At 39.7% G+C, this 16,949-nt stretch overlaps 1 protein-coding gene across 25 annotated transcripts in view; it reads right to left on the bottom strand.

Annotated features, from left to right (window-relative positions):
- RASSF6 (Ras association domain family member 6) overlaps positions 1–10,928 on the bottom strand; it is a 71,639-nt gene extending 60,711 nt beyond the window's left edge. For 5 of the 25 annotated variants that reach the window (XM_086407589.1, XM_086407610.1, XM_086407594.1 and 2 more), the window contains exons 1-3: positions 10,648–10,900; positions 5,961–6,167; positions 4,871–5,068 (exon numbers count right to left, since the gene is read on the bottom strand). Coding sequence is in view for 5 of the 25 variants with exons in the window: in XM_086407587.1 (XP_086263713.1) it covers positions 5,961–6,010 (50 nt within the window). In the remaining 20 variants the exon portion in view is untranslated. Of the gene's footprint in view, positions 1–4,870; positions 5,069–5,960; positions 6,168–10,647 lie in introns of all 25 variants that reach the window. The other 20 variants (XM_086407611.1, XM_086407612.1, XM_086407607.1 and 17 more) reach the window with 10 other exon arrangements.
- Between the last annotated feature and the right edge of the window lie 6,021 nt (positions 10,929–16,949).

Raw genomic sequence — 16,949 nt, 5'->3', positions numbered from 1 at the left:
ATCCCTGATTTTCCCTGAGTACATCCCTGATGTACATTGTTACTTTGAAATTATAGAATCTATTAGAAAGCTATGAGCACGTCTCACCAGGCATTTTATAATGGTCTATAAGCTGAATGCTTGACTAATTTCCCTTTATGCTTTTGCCATTTTGATCATCACATCATCTTGCTATCAGATATTCCTGAGATCTCATTCTCTGCAAATACAGCTCAAGTCCCCTAACCTCACTTTCAGGCTTTCTGTATTTCCACCGAAACCTACTTCCCAAACTCAACATTGAAACTTTCTTTAATACCAGGCTTTGCAGTCTAATGGAGTCACGTGTCATCCAGTCTCTTCTCACCATTCCCCTTTCCTTCATCTCTGCAGATTCAGATCTCTACTTCCTTCTTGTCTCTGCTCAGAAGGAACCATATCAGTCTCCCCATGGCCTGTTTTCTATACTGCTGTGATGTCACTCTCTGCTTCCCACTGGTATTGCCATGATCATTTTATACCTTATCTCATTTTCTAATCGTGTCCGCCACTTCTTAGAATTTTGCCTAGAACATAAAAGGAATTTATATAATATTTATTTAGTGACTAACTAAATGTCAAGCTGTATCTGTGATCCAAAGGACTGTCCGCTACTAATAAAACTTTTCTTGACCTCATAGTTAATATGGTATTTTAGGTAGGACTGGAAGTGAGTGATATTTTGAACTGAAGTACAAAGGCAAATTGACGATGATGGGCTGAAGAATCATTGCAATGGCCTCCTGATTGGTCCCCACTCTGTATTCATAAAAACATTAGCTAAAGTATCATTCAAGTTAGCAAACAATTGCGATGTAATTATATTGTCACTCATGACCTATGCTGAAGCAAATTGTAGCTAGCTTCAGAAGACGTAATTAAATTTCAAAACAAACAAATAAGAATTCAAAAGTCCTTTCATTATTTTGACCTTAGAAAGAAGGACAGTTGAATGAAATCTGTGAAAGAAAAGGAAAACAAGTAACATTTTTCTTGATAAGCATTATAAGCTAATTGAATAGGAAATAATATTGACTGAATCCAAAAGTTGGCTAAGCAAAATACTCAATTGAAATACTTGAAAGGTAAAAAGGTGATTTGATAGAAGTCCCAGCTTATTATTAATTGCTAAAGTGAGAAATAGATCTATGAATTCAAACGGTTTCCCCTTTCCATTCCTATTAACCATGATTCATCGTAAATTAAAATCTGGTAGTGCCCTTGTGTGGAGAAGGCAATGGCACCCCACTCCAGTACTCTTGCCTGGAAAATCCCATTGATGGAGGAGCCTGGTAGGCTGCAGTCCATGGGGTCGCTAAGAGTCAGACACGACTAAGTGACTTCACTTTCACTTTTCACTTTCATGCATTGGAGAAGGAAATGGCAACCCACTCCAGTGGTTCTTGCTTGGAGAATCTCAGGGACCGGGGAGCTTTGTGGGCTGCTGTCTATGGGGTCGCATAGAGTTGGACACGACTGAAGCGACTTAGCAGCAGCAGCAGCAGTGCCCTTGTGAATATCCTCTAAATTACAAAGACTTAGTAGATTTAAGGGTCTGAGCTGCTGCTGCTGCAAGGTCACTTCAGTCGCGTCCGACTCTGTATGACCCCATAGACGGCAGCCCACCAGGCTCCCCCGTCCCTGGGATTCTCCAGGCAAGAACACTGGAGTGGGTTGCCATTTCCTTCTCCAATGCATGAAAGTGAAAAGTGAAAGTGAAGTCACTCAGTTGTGTCTGACTCTTAGCAACCCCATGGACTGCAGCCTACCAGGCTCCTCCATCCATGGGATTTTCCAGGCAAGGGTACTGGAGTGGGGTGCCATCACCTTCTCTGAGGGTCTGAGCTAGTTTTCTCAAAAGGCTTAAGAGGAGGATAACCAGGGTTATGATTAAATCAGCAGAAAGATTTATGGAAAAAAAAGAAAAATTACAGGTCTGAGGCCTAAGGGCCTTACTTTGAATGCTCACAATTACTTTGGTAGAACATAAGCTATGACTTTGGGCTTTCCTGGTCACTCAGACAGTAAAGAATCTGCCTGCTATTCAGGAGACCTGGGTTCGAACACTGGGTTGGGAATATCCCCTGGAGGAGGGCACAGCAACCCACTCTAGTATTCTTGCCTGGAGAATCCCCATGGACAGAGTAGTCTGGTGGGCTGCAGTCCATGGGGTCGAAAAGAGCTGGACACGACTGAACGACTAAGCACAAACTATGACTTGAGGAGGAAGGTAGTTGTTAAAAATATAAGTGTTTTACTGGGAGGGGTAATCTTACAGCCTCTCCCATCCTGGGGCCAGAGCTTATTGACTTTGATTGTGTAGGAAATAAGATCACTTATTCAATGTTTGGCTATCTATTTTAAAATTTTGTCCACATAGAGTACAGCTCAATATAGAATTAAATAGGCAAGTAATTAAATCTTGGAGAAATAAACAGTCCTGGAAGTACTAGGTCAGTCAAGGCTAAAATAGACCTTGGAGGCACAACAGGGAAGAGAGAAGACCAGGAAGATAGGATCAGTCTGAGCAGGCAGCAGGGATGAATACCCCGAGAAAGCAGGATAAGTCAGCACCCGTATATGAGCAATGCTGAGGATGGGAAGCATCTGAAGTGGTTTACCTCTTTCCGCTCTGCATCCTGCATAGATGTGGACTTGCCTGAACTGGCCAGTTATCAGAATGAGGCCAAAGGATGTGAGGTGAAGCCCAAATAAAAGGCCAAAAGGACCAGTCATTTAAAGTACCCTCTCAGGTTCAAGCATGGATTAATTAAATGGTTACTTGTTTAAAAGTGGAAAGTTTGGTTTGCTCCTCTGTATATCAACAAATATTTCACGAGTTCCTTCTCTGTGCCTGCTATCGTGCTAAGCCAGGAAGCATAGCCTATATTTGTATCTATATCTGCAGCCCTCGATTCCTGAGGCCGCTGAGTGCAGGAAATGTCAGAGCAGTCATAATTTTACAATGAGCTAGAAAAATACATGTGTTTACTCCCCGGGTCCTCCAGCCAAAGAGAATTTCTCCTTTGAACTTTCACAGCAAAATATCTGAGGCTTTCTAATTACTTATCGCTTTCTCTCCCTAATCTTATTTTATTTTACCTAGTTTCCTTTAGAACAGGATGATGGCTTATTTTATTTTTTGACTCCTAGAGTGAATGTATATATGCAAGTATGTAGAGAAAACATATATTAATATAAACCAATGAATATATCTCTATGTTCAGTATGTGATGTGCGTGCTCAGTCACTAAGTAGTGTCAGACTCTTTGCTACCCCATGGACTGTAGCCTGCCAGGTTCCTCTGTCCATGGGACTTCCCAGGCAAGAATACTGGAGTGGGTTGCCCTTCCCTTTTCCAGGGGATCTTCCTGACCCAGGGACCGAACTTGTGTCTCTAGCATTGCAGGTGGATTCTTTACCACTGAGCCACCTGAAAAGTCATTCAGTATATGGAGAGATGTACAAAAATATTAACAGCAAAACTGAAAGCTGTGAAATTATGAGTGATAATATTTCCTTTTTGATTTCATATGTACTTTCTAAATCATACATGAGGAGCATATCTTACATAACACACGCCATATTCATGCCTGCATGCTCAGTAGGGTCCACTCTTTGCGACCCCATGGACTGTAGCCTGCCAGGCTGCCCTGTTCATGGAATTTTCTAGGCAAGAATACTGGAGCTGGTTGCCATTTCTTACTCCAGAACACACATTATAAAAATTGCTAAAAAAAAAAAAAGAAAAGGGACTAGAGAGTATCACATTAGAATAGCAATTATGTATTTCAATTATGAAGTAAAATTATATTAAAGGCTGTACACATGGAGGATTTTGTTTTAAATATTATTTTGGCCTGAAGAAACAATGGAAAATTACAAATATGTATTTAGCTCTAAAATAAAGCTGTTTTCTCTAAGCTCTGACCTGGAATCTTATAGTACAGAAGAGCAGAGCCATATACAATTATATCACTTCAAGGAAACAAAACATCTGTAATTCTAACAGTTATCTAATTATTAGAAAACAGGAAAAAAGTCAAGAAAAATTTGGGTTCTGGGAAATACTTGGCACCATACTTTTTTCTAAGGAATGTGCTTCATTTGCAGAGATGGCAAAAGTTGAGTGTTGGACTATAAATATTATCACTTTATCGGGTGGTATTAATTGCAGTTAGGAAATGTTTGTTTTGAGATACAAGTAAAAATGTATTATAGTCTTTAATAAACAGAATGTGGATCAAAGGACTAAACACAATGTGGATCAAGCAACCAGATTTTTATGCGACTATCCCATCACCATCAGTCCCAGTGGAATCTAATTTGAAATGCCAAGCCATTAGTATGCTATTGCACATTTACACGGTGCTAACCCTGGGTGCTCCACTCTCCCCAGAGTGCCCTCAGGGAGGCGAGAAAAGCAGGAGCAGTAGGAGAGGTGAACTAGTTTGAAGCCACCTCAGGATTCAAAGTACCTTGCCACCGCTTAGTCTGGGAGGGAGCTATTCAGTCTGCCAACAACATCTTCTGGAATCGCTGCTATGAATCAGCTCCGGATTCTCTGCTTCATCTAGGTTTCCAACAGGAAATTCTAAGGTTGACTTTACAGGGACCATGGCTCATTTTTCCTGTTCATTATTTGGCTGCAAAAGGATGATCCCTGTCTCCTCTTGAGCTCCATTCACTAGAATCTGGGATGATGATGGAGATGTCTTTTAACCACCTCCGCTACTAAGATAACAGCCTCATCCCTTAAGAAGGAGACACTTTCATGTTCAGTGACAGAAAGCAGCAGTACTGGTTCATTTGGTACTTGAGATGATGTTATGAAATGATGAAATCACTATACCTGATAGTCTTTAAAAGACTAATTTTTGCAACAGACCCCAATCTTCTCTAAGTCCAGACTTCAGCGAAAAGGAGAGCATTCAAAAGAAGTTCTTTTGCAGAGGTTGTACTTTCAATTGACTTTTACTTGACTTGTTTTTATAAAGCCCATGTTTCTCTATCAATCTTAAATTCCTTGTCTGCCTTGTGATCAAAGAATCTGCACAAGTAAATTGACAACATTAGATTTCTATTTCAATGAAAAATATAAGATACCTCTTATTTAAGGAAGTTAAAATAAGTATCGATACAAAACCTTAAATTACATGCTACATATATATTACACATATGTTACATTATTTTAAATGTAATCAGAAAGGTTAATTTGTTTTAATCACTGCTGGTTATTTCTTTCTTCTGGTTGACCAAAACATTTAATAGTTTATCACAAAATTTTATAGGCATTAGAAATAGTAGAAATACATTTATATACTAAAATAAACTTTAGGAAGATTTATACCTGTTTATTCAAACTTAAATTGAAGAAAGTAGGGAAAACCACTAGACCATTCAGGTATGACCTAAATCAAATCCCTTATGATTATACAGTGGAAGTGAGAAATAGATTTAAGGGACTAGATCTGATAGATAGAGTGCCTGATGAACTATGGAATGAGGTTCGTGACATTGTACAGGAGACAGGGATCAAGACCATCCCCATGGAAAAGAAATGCAAAAAAGCAAAATGGCTGCCTGGGGAGGCCTTACAAATAGCTGTGAAAAGAAAAGTGAAAAGCAAAGGAGAAAAGGAAAGATATAAGCATCTGAATGCAGAGTTTCAAAGAATAGCAAGAAGAGATAAGAAAGCCTTCCTCAGCGATCAATGCAAAGAAATAGAGGAAAACAACAGAATGGGAAAGACTAGAGATCTCGTCAAGAAAATTAGAGATACCAAGGGAATATTTCATGCAAAGACGGGCTCAATAAAGGACAGAAATGGTATGGACCTAACAGAAGGAGAAGATATTAAGAAAAGGTGGCAAGAATACACAGGAGAACTGTACAAAAAAGATCTTCACAACCCAGATAATCACGATGATGTGATCACTCACCTAGAGCCAGACAGCCTGGAATGTGAAGTCAAGTGGGCCTTAGAAAGCATGCCTACGAACAAAGCTACTGAAGATGATGGAATTTCAGTTGAGCTATTTCAAATCCTGAAAGATGATGCTGTGAAAGAGCTGCACTCAATATGCCAGCAAATTTGGAAAATTCGTCCGTGGCCACAGGACTGGAAAAGGTCCGTTTTCATTCCAATCCTAAAGAAAGGCAATGTCAAAGAATGCTCAAACTACCACACAATCGCACTCATCTCACACGCTAGTAAAGTAATGCTCAAAATTCTCCAAGCCAGGCTTCAGCAATACATGAACTGTGAACTTCCTGATGTTCAAGCTGGTTTTAGAAAAGGCAGAGGAACCAGAGATCAAATTGCCAACATCCACTGGATCATGGAAAAAGCAAGAGAGTTCCAGAAAAACATCTATTTCTGCTTTATTGACTATGCCAAAGCCTTGGACTGTGTGGATCACAATAAACTGTGGAAAATTCTGAAAGAGATGGGAATACCAGACCACCTGACCTGCCTCTTGAGAAATCTGTATCCAGATCAGGAAGCAACAATTAGAACTGGACATGGACCAACAGACTGGTTCCAAATAGGAAAAGGAGTTCGTCAAGGCTGTATATTGTCACCCTGCTTATTTAACTTATATGCAGAGTACATCATGACAAATGCTGGACTGGAAGAAACACAAGCTGGAATCAAGATTTCCAGGAGAAATATCAATAACCTCAGATATGCAGATGACACCACCCTTATGGCAGAAAGTGAAGAGGAACTCAAAAGCCTCTTAATGAAAGTGAAAGTGGAGAGTGAAAAAGTTGGCTTAAAGCTCAACATTCAGGAAACTAACATGGCATCCAGTCCCATCACTTCATGGGAAATAGATGGGGAAACAGTGGAAACAGTGGCAGACTTTATTTTTGGGGGCTCCAAAATCACTGCAGATGGTGACTGCAGCCATGAAATTAAAAGACGCTTACTCCTTGGAAGGAAAGTTATGACCAACCTAGATAGCATATTCAAAAGCAGAGACATTATTTTGCCAACAAAGGTCCGTCTAGTCAAGGCTATGGTTTTTCCAGTGGTCATGTATGGATGTGAAAGTTGGACTGTGAAGAAGGCTGAGCGCCAAAGAATTGATGCTTTTGAACTGTAGTGTTGGAGAAGACTCTTGAGAGTCCCTTGGACTGCAAGGAGATCCAACCAGTCCATTCTGAAATAGATCAGCTCTGGGATTTCTTTGGAAGGAATGATGCTGAAGCTGAAACTCCAGTACTTTGGCCACCTCATGCGAAGAGTTGACTCATTGGAAAAGACTCTGATGCTGGGAGGGATTGGGGGCAGGAGGAGAAGGGGATGACAGAGGATGAGATGGCTGGATGGCATCACTGACTCGATGGACGTGTGTCTGAGTGAATTCCAGGAGTTGGTGATGGGCAGGGAGGCCTGGTGTGCTGGGATTCATGGGATCGCAAAGAGTTGGACACAACTGAGCGACTGAACTGAACTGAACTAATGTGGCTAAATAAATTAATCTCAAATATGGTTAATAGATTTGTTTTAGTTGGGGCTACTGTTTGTTATTTAGATATATGAAATAAAAAGTCAAATGACTTGTTTAAATTGTAAAAATATTTATTTAGCATAAAGGCATATTTCTTTTTTGAAAAATGTTTAGTGAACACTGGTACTATAACTTATTCTAAATAGATTGCATTAGTTTGAAAGTTTTTAGTTAAACTACACTAAATGCAATCACACCTCAGATGACAATAATGTGGTACAGTTCAGTTTGGTTAGGTTTAGAATTCTATTTCCAATCAATATCCAATTATAAGGGGGGTGGGAGGGAATCATATAAAAGTATGAAAAGGTAAAACTTGCAATTATAAGATAAATTTAGTACTAGGGATGTAATATACAACATAATAAATATAATCAATGCTGATAGGGCTTCCCTGGTGGCTTACTGGTAAAGAATCCACCTTCCAACACAGGAGTTTCGGGTTTGATCCCTGATCCAGGAAGATCCCACATTCCTCTGAACAAGTAAGCCCACAACTATTGAGCCTGTGCTGTAGAGCCCGGGGTTGCAACAAGAGAAGCTACCATAATGAGAAGCTTGTGCACACAACTAGAGAGAAGCCTCTGCTTGCTGCTACTAGAGAAAAGCCCACATAGCAATAAAGACCCATCAGAGCCACAAATAAAATAAATAAGTATGTTGTATACAAAAGTGAAAGTCACTCAGTCATATCCAACTCTTTGCAAACTATAGAGGCCATGGAATTCTCTAGGCCAGAATACTGGAGTGGGTAGCATTTCCCTCCTCCAGGGGATCTTCCCTACCCAGAAATCGAACTGAGGTCTCCTGCATTGTAGGCGAATTCTTTACCAACTGAGCTATACGAAAGTTGTTAGAAGAGTAAATCTTAAGAGTTCTCATCACAAGTAAAAAGCTTCCTTCTATTTCTTTAATTTTATATCTATGCGAGATGATGGAGCATTTCATGAATATGTAAATTAAATGACTGTGTTGTACAACTTAAACTCATGCAGTGCTAAATGTCAATTATACCTCAATAAAACTGGATAAAAAAGTTACTTTCCCCTCTTAAGAAAAAAAAATACAGTGCAGATTTTCAACTCTGCAATTTGAGGGCAGAATTCATGATAATACTAACCTAAGATCAATTGCAAAATATTTAAATGTTTTATATTAATAAAGTAAAGAGATAAAATATCACCAATAGAATTACTTTGTTAGTCACGCCTACTAAGTTTATTCCTACCTCAAAGGTATCCACATTAATAAACCTATCAGCAATATTATTAATAATTTATAATAATTAATAATAATTAGCAATATTATTAATATTAAACTGCTGCTGCTGCTGCTAAGTCGCTTCAGTCGTGTCCAACTCTGTGAGACCCCATAGACGGCAGCCCACCAGACTCCTCCATCCCTGGGATTCTCCAGGCAAGAACACTGGAGTGGGTTGCCATTTCCTTCTCCAATGCATGAAAGTGAAAATTGAAAGTGAAGTCGCTCAGTCGTGTCCGACTCTTAGCGACCCCATGGACTGCAGCCCACCAGGTTCCTCCATCCATGGGATTTTCCAGGCAAGAGTACTGGAGTGGGGTGCCATTGCTTTCTCTGATTAATAACAAAAGTACCCTTTAAATAAAAATTCATAAAGTAAGTTTGCTTCCTTATAGTTTAAGTTTAGGTGGTAAAGACCAACAAAACACAGGCGTCATTTTTTATGTTTCATGTTGCCTGTCCATACACAAATAAAAGTCTGTGCCACTTTACTGTGAACAATACAAATATGTGTTACAATATAAGAACATGGAGTATATGGTCTAATTTTATCAACGTTATTCAGGGGCAGTCTCTTTTATAAATAAACCTCAAAATTGATGGGTTCAACAACATAGGATTGAGTGTTTCTCTCTTATTAAAAATTTAGTTTCTAATATTGTTAGTTGCTCAGTCATGTCTGACTTTTTGCAACCCCATGAACTGTATAGGTTCCTCCGTCCATGGAATTCTCCAGGCAAGAATACTGGAGTGGTGGCCATTCCCTTCTCCAGTCAGAAATAACAGATTAACATAAGTATGACTTCTTCAAAATAAAAATGACTGAGCATAGCAAAAAGTTTGAACTGGCCACCACAACCTCTATTTGAAAAGTGGCAAGAAGCCAGATAATTTCATTGTTTCTCAGAGGTAATGTTTTGCCTACTTGCCATCTGCTCACGCATCCTGGACTCACTGGAAACCAGTTCAACTCCAGTACCCTTATACTGTCTGGTCTCACCAGCTCAGCTCATACTGCTTGAATGGACACTTTGGCAGAGCTGTTAATTTCTTAATGCTAATTATTTATAGCTATTTATAGAAGGCTTTGCTCCCACCAAAGCCCTATTGGAACATCCTCTTATGATGCCTATTTTATAGATGATGAACTGAGGCTTGGCTAGGTTAAGTCATTTGCTAAGTAAGGGACAAACCAGTAAGTGACAAAGGCAAGATTTGAACCTAAAGCTCTCCTGCTTCAGAATTGGATCCGTAACCCATGAACTCCTATTTAATTATGATTATTCTTTCATTGTTTGGTGCAGTCCTGAATTGTATCAGAAATCCTTTTTAACTTTTTTTTTTTTGTAGGAGAGGTCTCTTTTGATTTGTGGAAAATAATAAAACTTTAGCTGAACCCTCAATTAAAAAGACCTTCTGAGTCCGCTGGTTGAATGCAACATTGCAAACCTAAGGATATTCAGAGGAAGCAGTAAGTCCTGCAAGATCTAGTATATTTTCCTGGCAAAAATCACAATTTCAGGTAAAGAACATGAGATCACTCCCTATTAAAAAGTGAGGGGAGATTGGCGGCCACACTTAGCTTCAAGCCCTTCCCTGTCTCTCGCCCGGTCTCCCTCCCATGCTTACCTGGATCAGGAAGGGGTGTTCTGTAAAAATCAAAAGGAAAAGTATGTCCGGGTTTCGGGCTGCTCTGATACACGCACACCTTCAAACCTGGGTGCCTATGGATTTTGCTTTCTAACAACCTGCCCTCAACTTGACCTCAGGGAGTGGATTAGAGCGTTTTTTTCACCCCCTTCTCCCATTTTTCACCTGCTACGGGTGTGAATACGAGGAGACTTTTTACCTTAGTTGTGGAGCCGAACCTGCCCCGGAGAGTTTGTTCCCGTGCTCAGTCACAAACTCTGATCATCGCCGGAGAGTCAGCGCTCGCTCACCTGTCCCGGAGGTGGAGGTGAGGTCGGAGCCAGGTGCGGGAGGAGGGGCGGCAGGGCTCGCTCTGCGCCTGGCAGTGCCCTTCCGACGATCATCCAGCCTAATAAGCTGTTAATTATTACTCCCGGTCGCCACAGCAGGGAAGTGTTCGGAACCTGAGCCACTCCCTGCGCCTCAGTGCATGTTGGGAGTGTTTACTTTCTTTCTTCCCAGCAGCTGACAGGGACACTCCTTTGTGTCCTGTCACACATCTTGAGGACAGGTAAACTGACAAGTGAATTTGTTGAAGCTTTATCCTCTGAACTGGACACATTCTAGTCTCTCCTCTCTGCTCTGTAGAGAAACAGTCTTCTTTAAGAAATGACATGAACGAGGATGGAATGTCATCATTCATGTCTTTCTTTTTTAAAAATTTGTCTTTTAATTAGAAATTTCTGAAATATACCCCCTTGTTTTTATTGCCACTTCCTTTCGGAAAAGGCACCTAATCACACAGAGCAGTGGTTCTCACACTTCCTAGGGAACCAGAGACTCTTCTGCATCTCGCTAGACTCCACGGATCTCAGCATCTGTGAAACTTTGATCCAGTAAATTTGGGGCAGGAGGCAGGTATTTTTTAAATCAGCTTCTTGGAAGAATCTGGTGAACATCTGAATTTGAAAACTACTGTAGTAAAAGTATACAGGAGGAAATGAGTAGTAATTTAGTCACTAAGAGAATTCTGTTTGGAAGCTGCTTTCCCTCAATACCTCTGATTTTAAAAAGGACACAAGTCTAATTAACTAGATTTATTATGGTGATAATTTCACAATATATGCAAATATTGAGTCATTATTTTATACACCTGAAGCGAATATGTCAGTTATATCTCAAAATGAAAGGAATGGATAAAGGAACTGACAGTTAAAAAGCAGGGTGGCTCAGTGATAAAGAATTCCCCTGTCAATGCAGGAGACCTCAGTTTGATCTCTGATTCCAGAAGATCCAACATGCTGGGGAACAACTAAGCCTCTGAGCCACAACTATTGAGCCTGTGCTCAAGAGCCTGGGAGCCACAGCTACTGAGCCTATGTGTCAAAGCACTGAAGCCCAGGATCCCTAGGGCCCGTGCTCCACAATGAGAGAAGCCACCGTAATGAAAAGCCGGCAAAGTGCAACTAAAGAGTAGCCTCCTCTCCCCGCAAATAGAAAAAGCCCTCGCAGCAAGGAAGACCCCCATGGAACGCAGCCTGCCAAGCTCCTCTGTCCATGGGATTTTCCAGGCAAGAATACTGGACTGGGTTGCCATTTCCTTCTCCAGGGGATCTTACCAATCCAGGGATTGAACCTGGGTCTCCCACATTGCAGGCAGACTTCTTACCATCTGAGCCACTAGGGAAGTAATGAAGACCCAGCACAGCCAAAATTATAATATTTTAAATAAATAAAATTATTAAAAAAAAAGAGTTCCCGCGTTGAAAACTACCAAATACCAAAACATTTAATACTTATTTAAATTAATAAAATCAGACTCCTCCCCCCACCCCCCAAAAGGTACCAAAGACTTAGAGACACTCATAGTAAATGCTCTGGAAATAATGCTTTCATTTACACATGCACAAATGTACTTTTTGGTATCATTGGTACTTTATTTGTTTACCATGTAAAGCACTTTGATAATGGGAAAAAAAAGGTTATTTTACAAGTATAAACCTCAGAGACCTCAAAAGGAATTGAATATAATTCTTACAATGAGTTCAGAAGGCAGAGTTGATTTCTGGTTTCCTACATATGCAAATGTCAATTTAACTGAGCATTACTCTGATTTGCAGGTTGTAAGTTTGATATAGTATCAATACTTCAAGGATCCTCTATGTTCAAAAGATCAGACAGTTTATCTGTCTTTTGGTGTGTGGAGACCAGGGATGTTCAGACCGACCATTCTTTGTGCTAGTTTAATAAGCAGAACAGAATCAGGCATGTGGGCTTATTGCATCACAATAAAAGCTTCTACAACTTCATATATGAGGACAGTGTGACCTGGTATTACCTGTGGATCTTAGTTTGATGGCCATGGTGGCTCTACAAACCCTCTTGTGTGACTGACTGCTGGTATGGACTGACCTTTGAATGACAACTAACAGGAACTGCAGTGTCCACAGATCCTAGGCTCCAGCACATCTTTTTCCAAATCCATGCTGCACTCCTGTTGTCTACATTTGTTTATTATCAGTATCAGAGAAACCTTATTTTGTCTTTTTTATCTGCAACCATCCTTGAAGACTTTGTTCCAATGACTGGCTTCAACTGGTTTCCTTTTGCTAGTTTCAGTGATTCTTTTTGTTTTGGAGTATTTAATCTTTTACAAATATAAAATTTTTATTTTATAATAGAAAAATCCATAATTTCACTTGTGCGATGTGAAAAATTTGAAAAGCACAGACATGTAGAAGAAAAAAATCACTTACAATTCCATCTCTGAAATATAGCTACCAAGAACAACTTAGTAAATGTCACTATTGATATACTTTCTCTATGGATATTTACCAAAATGCTATTACACTTGGCTTATTGTTTTATAGTCTGCTTTTATCACATTGAACATATTATAAACAATCTACCACATGTCAGCTTTTTTTTCCTGCAATGTGATTTTTAATTAGCTGCCCTGTATTACACCATATGGATATACCATTATTTACTTAATCATATCTCTATTGTGAGAAATTTATGTTAGTATAAACAATGCTGCAGAAAATGTTTGTATGTAGTTACACACAACCATGATTATACCTTTTAGACATTTCAAAAAATGAAGTTGCCGGATGAAAGGTAATGTACATTTTTGAAGAGTTTCTCATGTGTCAATTTTATTCTCCCAAACTAACTTTTGGATTATTTTTATTTTTAAACATGTACGAATTTGAACTTGACAGTTGATGTTAGTGGTCAAGAACCCACCTGCCAACACAGGAGACATAAGAGATGCAGGTTCGATCCTTGGATTGGAAAGATTCCCCTGGAGAAGGGCATGGGAACCCGCCCCAATATTCTTACCTGGAGAATCGCATGAACAGAGGAGCCTGGAAGGCTACAGTCCATAGGGTTGCAAAGAGTCAGACACAACTGAAGCAACTTAACACACAGTACATCAGTTTGAAAGGTTTAAAAAAATTCATATCCTATTTTAGCTATGTATGTGATTGATAACCGTAAGATTGAACCCATTTTTAGACTGACCCTGTACTTTTGCTTTTTGTTTATTATTCTCTTTGGTCATTTTTTCTGTATTGATTTCTAAGATCTCTTTCTATATTAATCACATCAACATGTTATCGAATATGCTGTGGCTATATTTCCCAATACTGTTTGCATTTTAATTTTATGGTAGATTTTTAACTTACAAAAGTTTAAAATTTTAAACAGTCTATTAATATTTTCCTTTATTGCTTACACTTCAGTGTTAAAAGGGGCTTCCCAGGTGGTCCAGTGGTAGAGAATCCTCCTGCCAATGCAGGAGATGCAAGAGATGGAGGTTCCATCCTTGGATTGGGAAGATGAGTAGGAAATGGCAACACACTCCAGTATTCTTGCCTGGAAAATTTCATAGACAGAGGAGCCTGACAGCTAAGAGTCCATGGGGCCGCAATCGGACATGACTGAGTACACACACCATGTTAAAAAGCTTTCCCACCCTTAAAGTATATATATGTATATATATATATATTTTTTTCTTCTAGTTTATTTAGATATTGTTTATTAAATTTAACATTTCAACCCATCTGGATTTTATGATGTTAACAATTGTGATATTTAAATCTAAATTGATTTTTTTAAACTATTAGCTATTAACCAAGTAGCATTTAGTAAATAGTTATAGATTGTAAACTCCAGAAGGGGAAAAGCTATGTCTTATGATCTATTTTACCCCTGAATCCTAGCATAGTGACTAGCAGTTTTGTGGTTACTCAGATCAAAGTTTTGTTTATTTATTCACTTATTTACTTATTGATATATTTAATTGGGTCAATTTACAATATTATATTAATTCCAGGTATACAACATAGTGATTAAAATTTTTATAGATTATACTCTATCTAAAGTTATTATAAAATATTGGCTATATTCCCTGTGCTGTATAATACATCCTATAGCTTATTTATTTTATAGGTAGTAGTTTGTACCTATTAATCCCCCACCTACATCTTGTCTTCTACCCACCCGTAACCACTAGTTTCTTCTCTGTATCCCTCAGCCTATTTCTTTAGGCCAAATGTTTAATAGTCACTCGATTCTTTTCTTTCAGTCCTTCCCCACCCAGCAAGTCCTGAAGTTGTATCTTAATCTCTGCATCTCCACTACCCCTTAGATTAGGAAGCAGATTAGATTCTTGGTCAGATACTACACATGGTCTCCTAAGTGAGGCAGAGAGCTGCCTCCACTCTTGTTCCACAATAGTGCACTCTCCACCTATAGCCAGTGTAATCTTCTAGAAACAAAAGACACGGACATGAGTTTGAGCAAGCTCTGGGAGTTGGTGATGGACAGGGAAGCCTGGCATGTTGCAGTCTATGGGGTCACAGAGAGTCGGACACAACTGAGCATCTGAACTGAACTGAAAGCCTTTGATTGTGTGGATCACAACAAACTGTGGGAAATTCTTAAAGAGATGGAATACCAGACCATCTTACTTGTCTCCTGAGAATCCTGTATGTGGCTCAAGAAGTAAGAGCTAGAACCAGAACTAGAACAATGGATTGGTTCCAAATTGGGAAAGGAGTATAATAAGGATGTATATAGTCACTTTGCTGATTTAATTTACATAGAGAGTACATCATGTGAAATGCTGGTCTGGATGAAGCACAAACTGGAATCAAGATTGCTGGGAGAAATATCAACAACCTCAGATATGCGGATGATACCACTCTGATGGCAGAAAGTGAAGAAGAACTAAAGAACCTCTTGGTGAAGGTGGAAGAGGAGAGTGAAAAGCTGGCTTGAGCTGAAAGTTAAAAAAATGAAGATCATGGCATCTGGTCTCATCACTTCATGGCGAATAGAAGGGGAAAAAGTGGAAGCAGTGACAGATTTTACTTTCTTGGGCTCCAAATCACTGTAGACGGTGACTGCAGTTACCATGAAATTAAAAGAGTCTTGCTCCTTGGAAGGAAAGCTATGACAAAAAAGCACAGAGACATCACTTTGCAGACAGAGGTCTGTAATAGTCAGTTATGGTTTTTCCAGTAGTCATGTATGGACATGGGAGTTGGACCATAAAGAAGGCTGAATGCTGAAGAATTGATGCTGTCAATCTGTGGTGTTGTAGGGGACTCTTGAGAGTCCTTTGGACTCCAAGGAGATAAAACCAGTCAATCCTAGAGAAAACCAACCCTGAATATTCATAGAACTGATGCTGAAGCTTCAATACTTTGACCACCTGATGTGAAAAGCCGACTCAATGGAGACTTTGATGATGGGAAAGATGGAAGGTCAAAGGAGAAAGCAGCGGCAGAGGATGAGATGGTTGTATAGCACCACCAACTCAATGAACGTGAATTTGAGCAAACTCTGGGAGACAGTGAAGGACAAGGGAGCTTGTCATGCTGCAGTCCATGGGACTACAAAGAGTCTGACATGACTACGACTGAAAAACAACAATAAATGAGTAGAGTAAATAAATATAGGTCATAGTTTTTCCTGATTTGAAGTGATACTTTTCTCCCAGGCCAGCAGGTTGTTGCTGTTCAGTTGCTCAATCATGTCCAACTCTGGGGCCCCATGGTCTGCAGCATGCCAGGCTTCCCTGACCTTCACCATCTCCCGGAGCTTGCTCAAACTCATGTCCATTGAGTCGGTGATGCCATCCATAATAACAATCAGTGACTTCTGGTCTAGGGGATAAAGGATCCTAAAACTACATATGTTTCTTGTTTGAAGCTTTCTTTCAGGGTTTTGATTTGTTCCTGCCTCTTTTAATCCCTTGGAAGGACTTTCTTACATTGGTTCTGGCATTGGCCATATGACTTTGCTTTGGTTAGTGGGTCAGTTCCTAGTGATAAAAGCAGAGGCTTGAAGATCTGTTGTGCACTGGGACATACCCTCTTACTGTTCTTGGAATCCTGACAACCATATGAACAAGTCTGGGCCAGCCTGTAGGATGATGCAAGACCCTTGACCCACTCTGTGCCTTTATTACCCCAGCTGACAGTCTAAAAGCAGAGCCACTAAGCTAAC

Source organism: Bos grunniens, chromosome 6 (genome assembly GCF_055505025.1).
Source record: "Bos grunniens cultivar Pamir isolate PY7600 chromosome 6, Bosgru_T2T1.0, whole genome shotgun sequence".
NCBI classification, from domain to species: Eukaryota; Metazoa; Chordata; class Mammalia; order Artiodactyla; family Bovidae; genus Bos; species Bos grunniens.
This window is presented reverse-complemented; position numbering and strand designations above follow the sequence as displayed.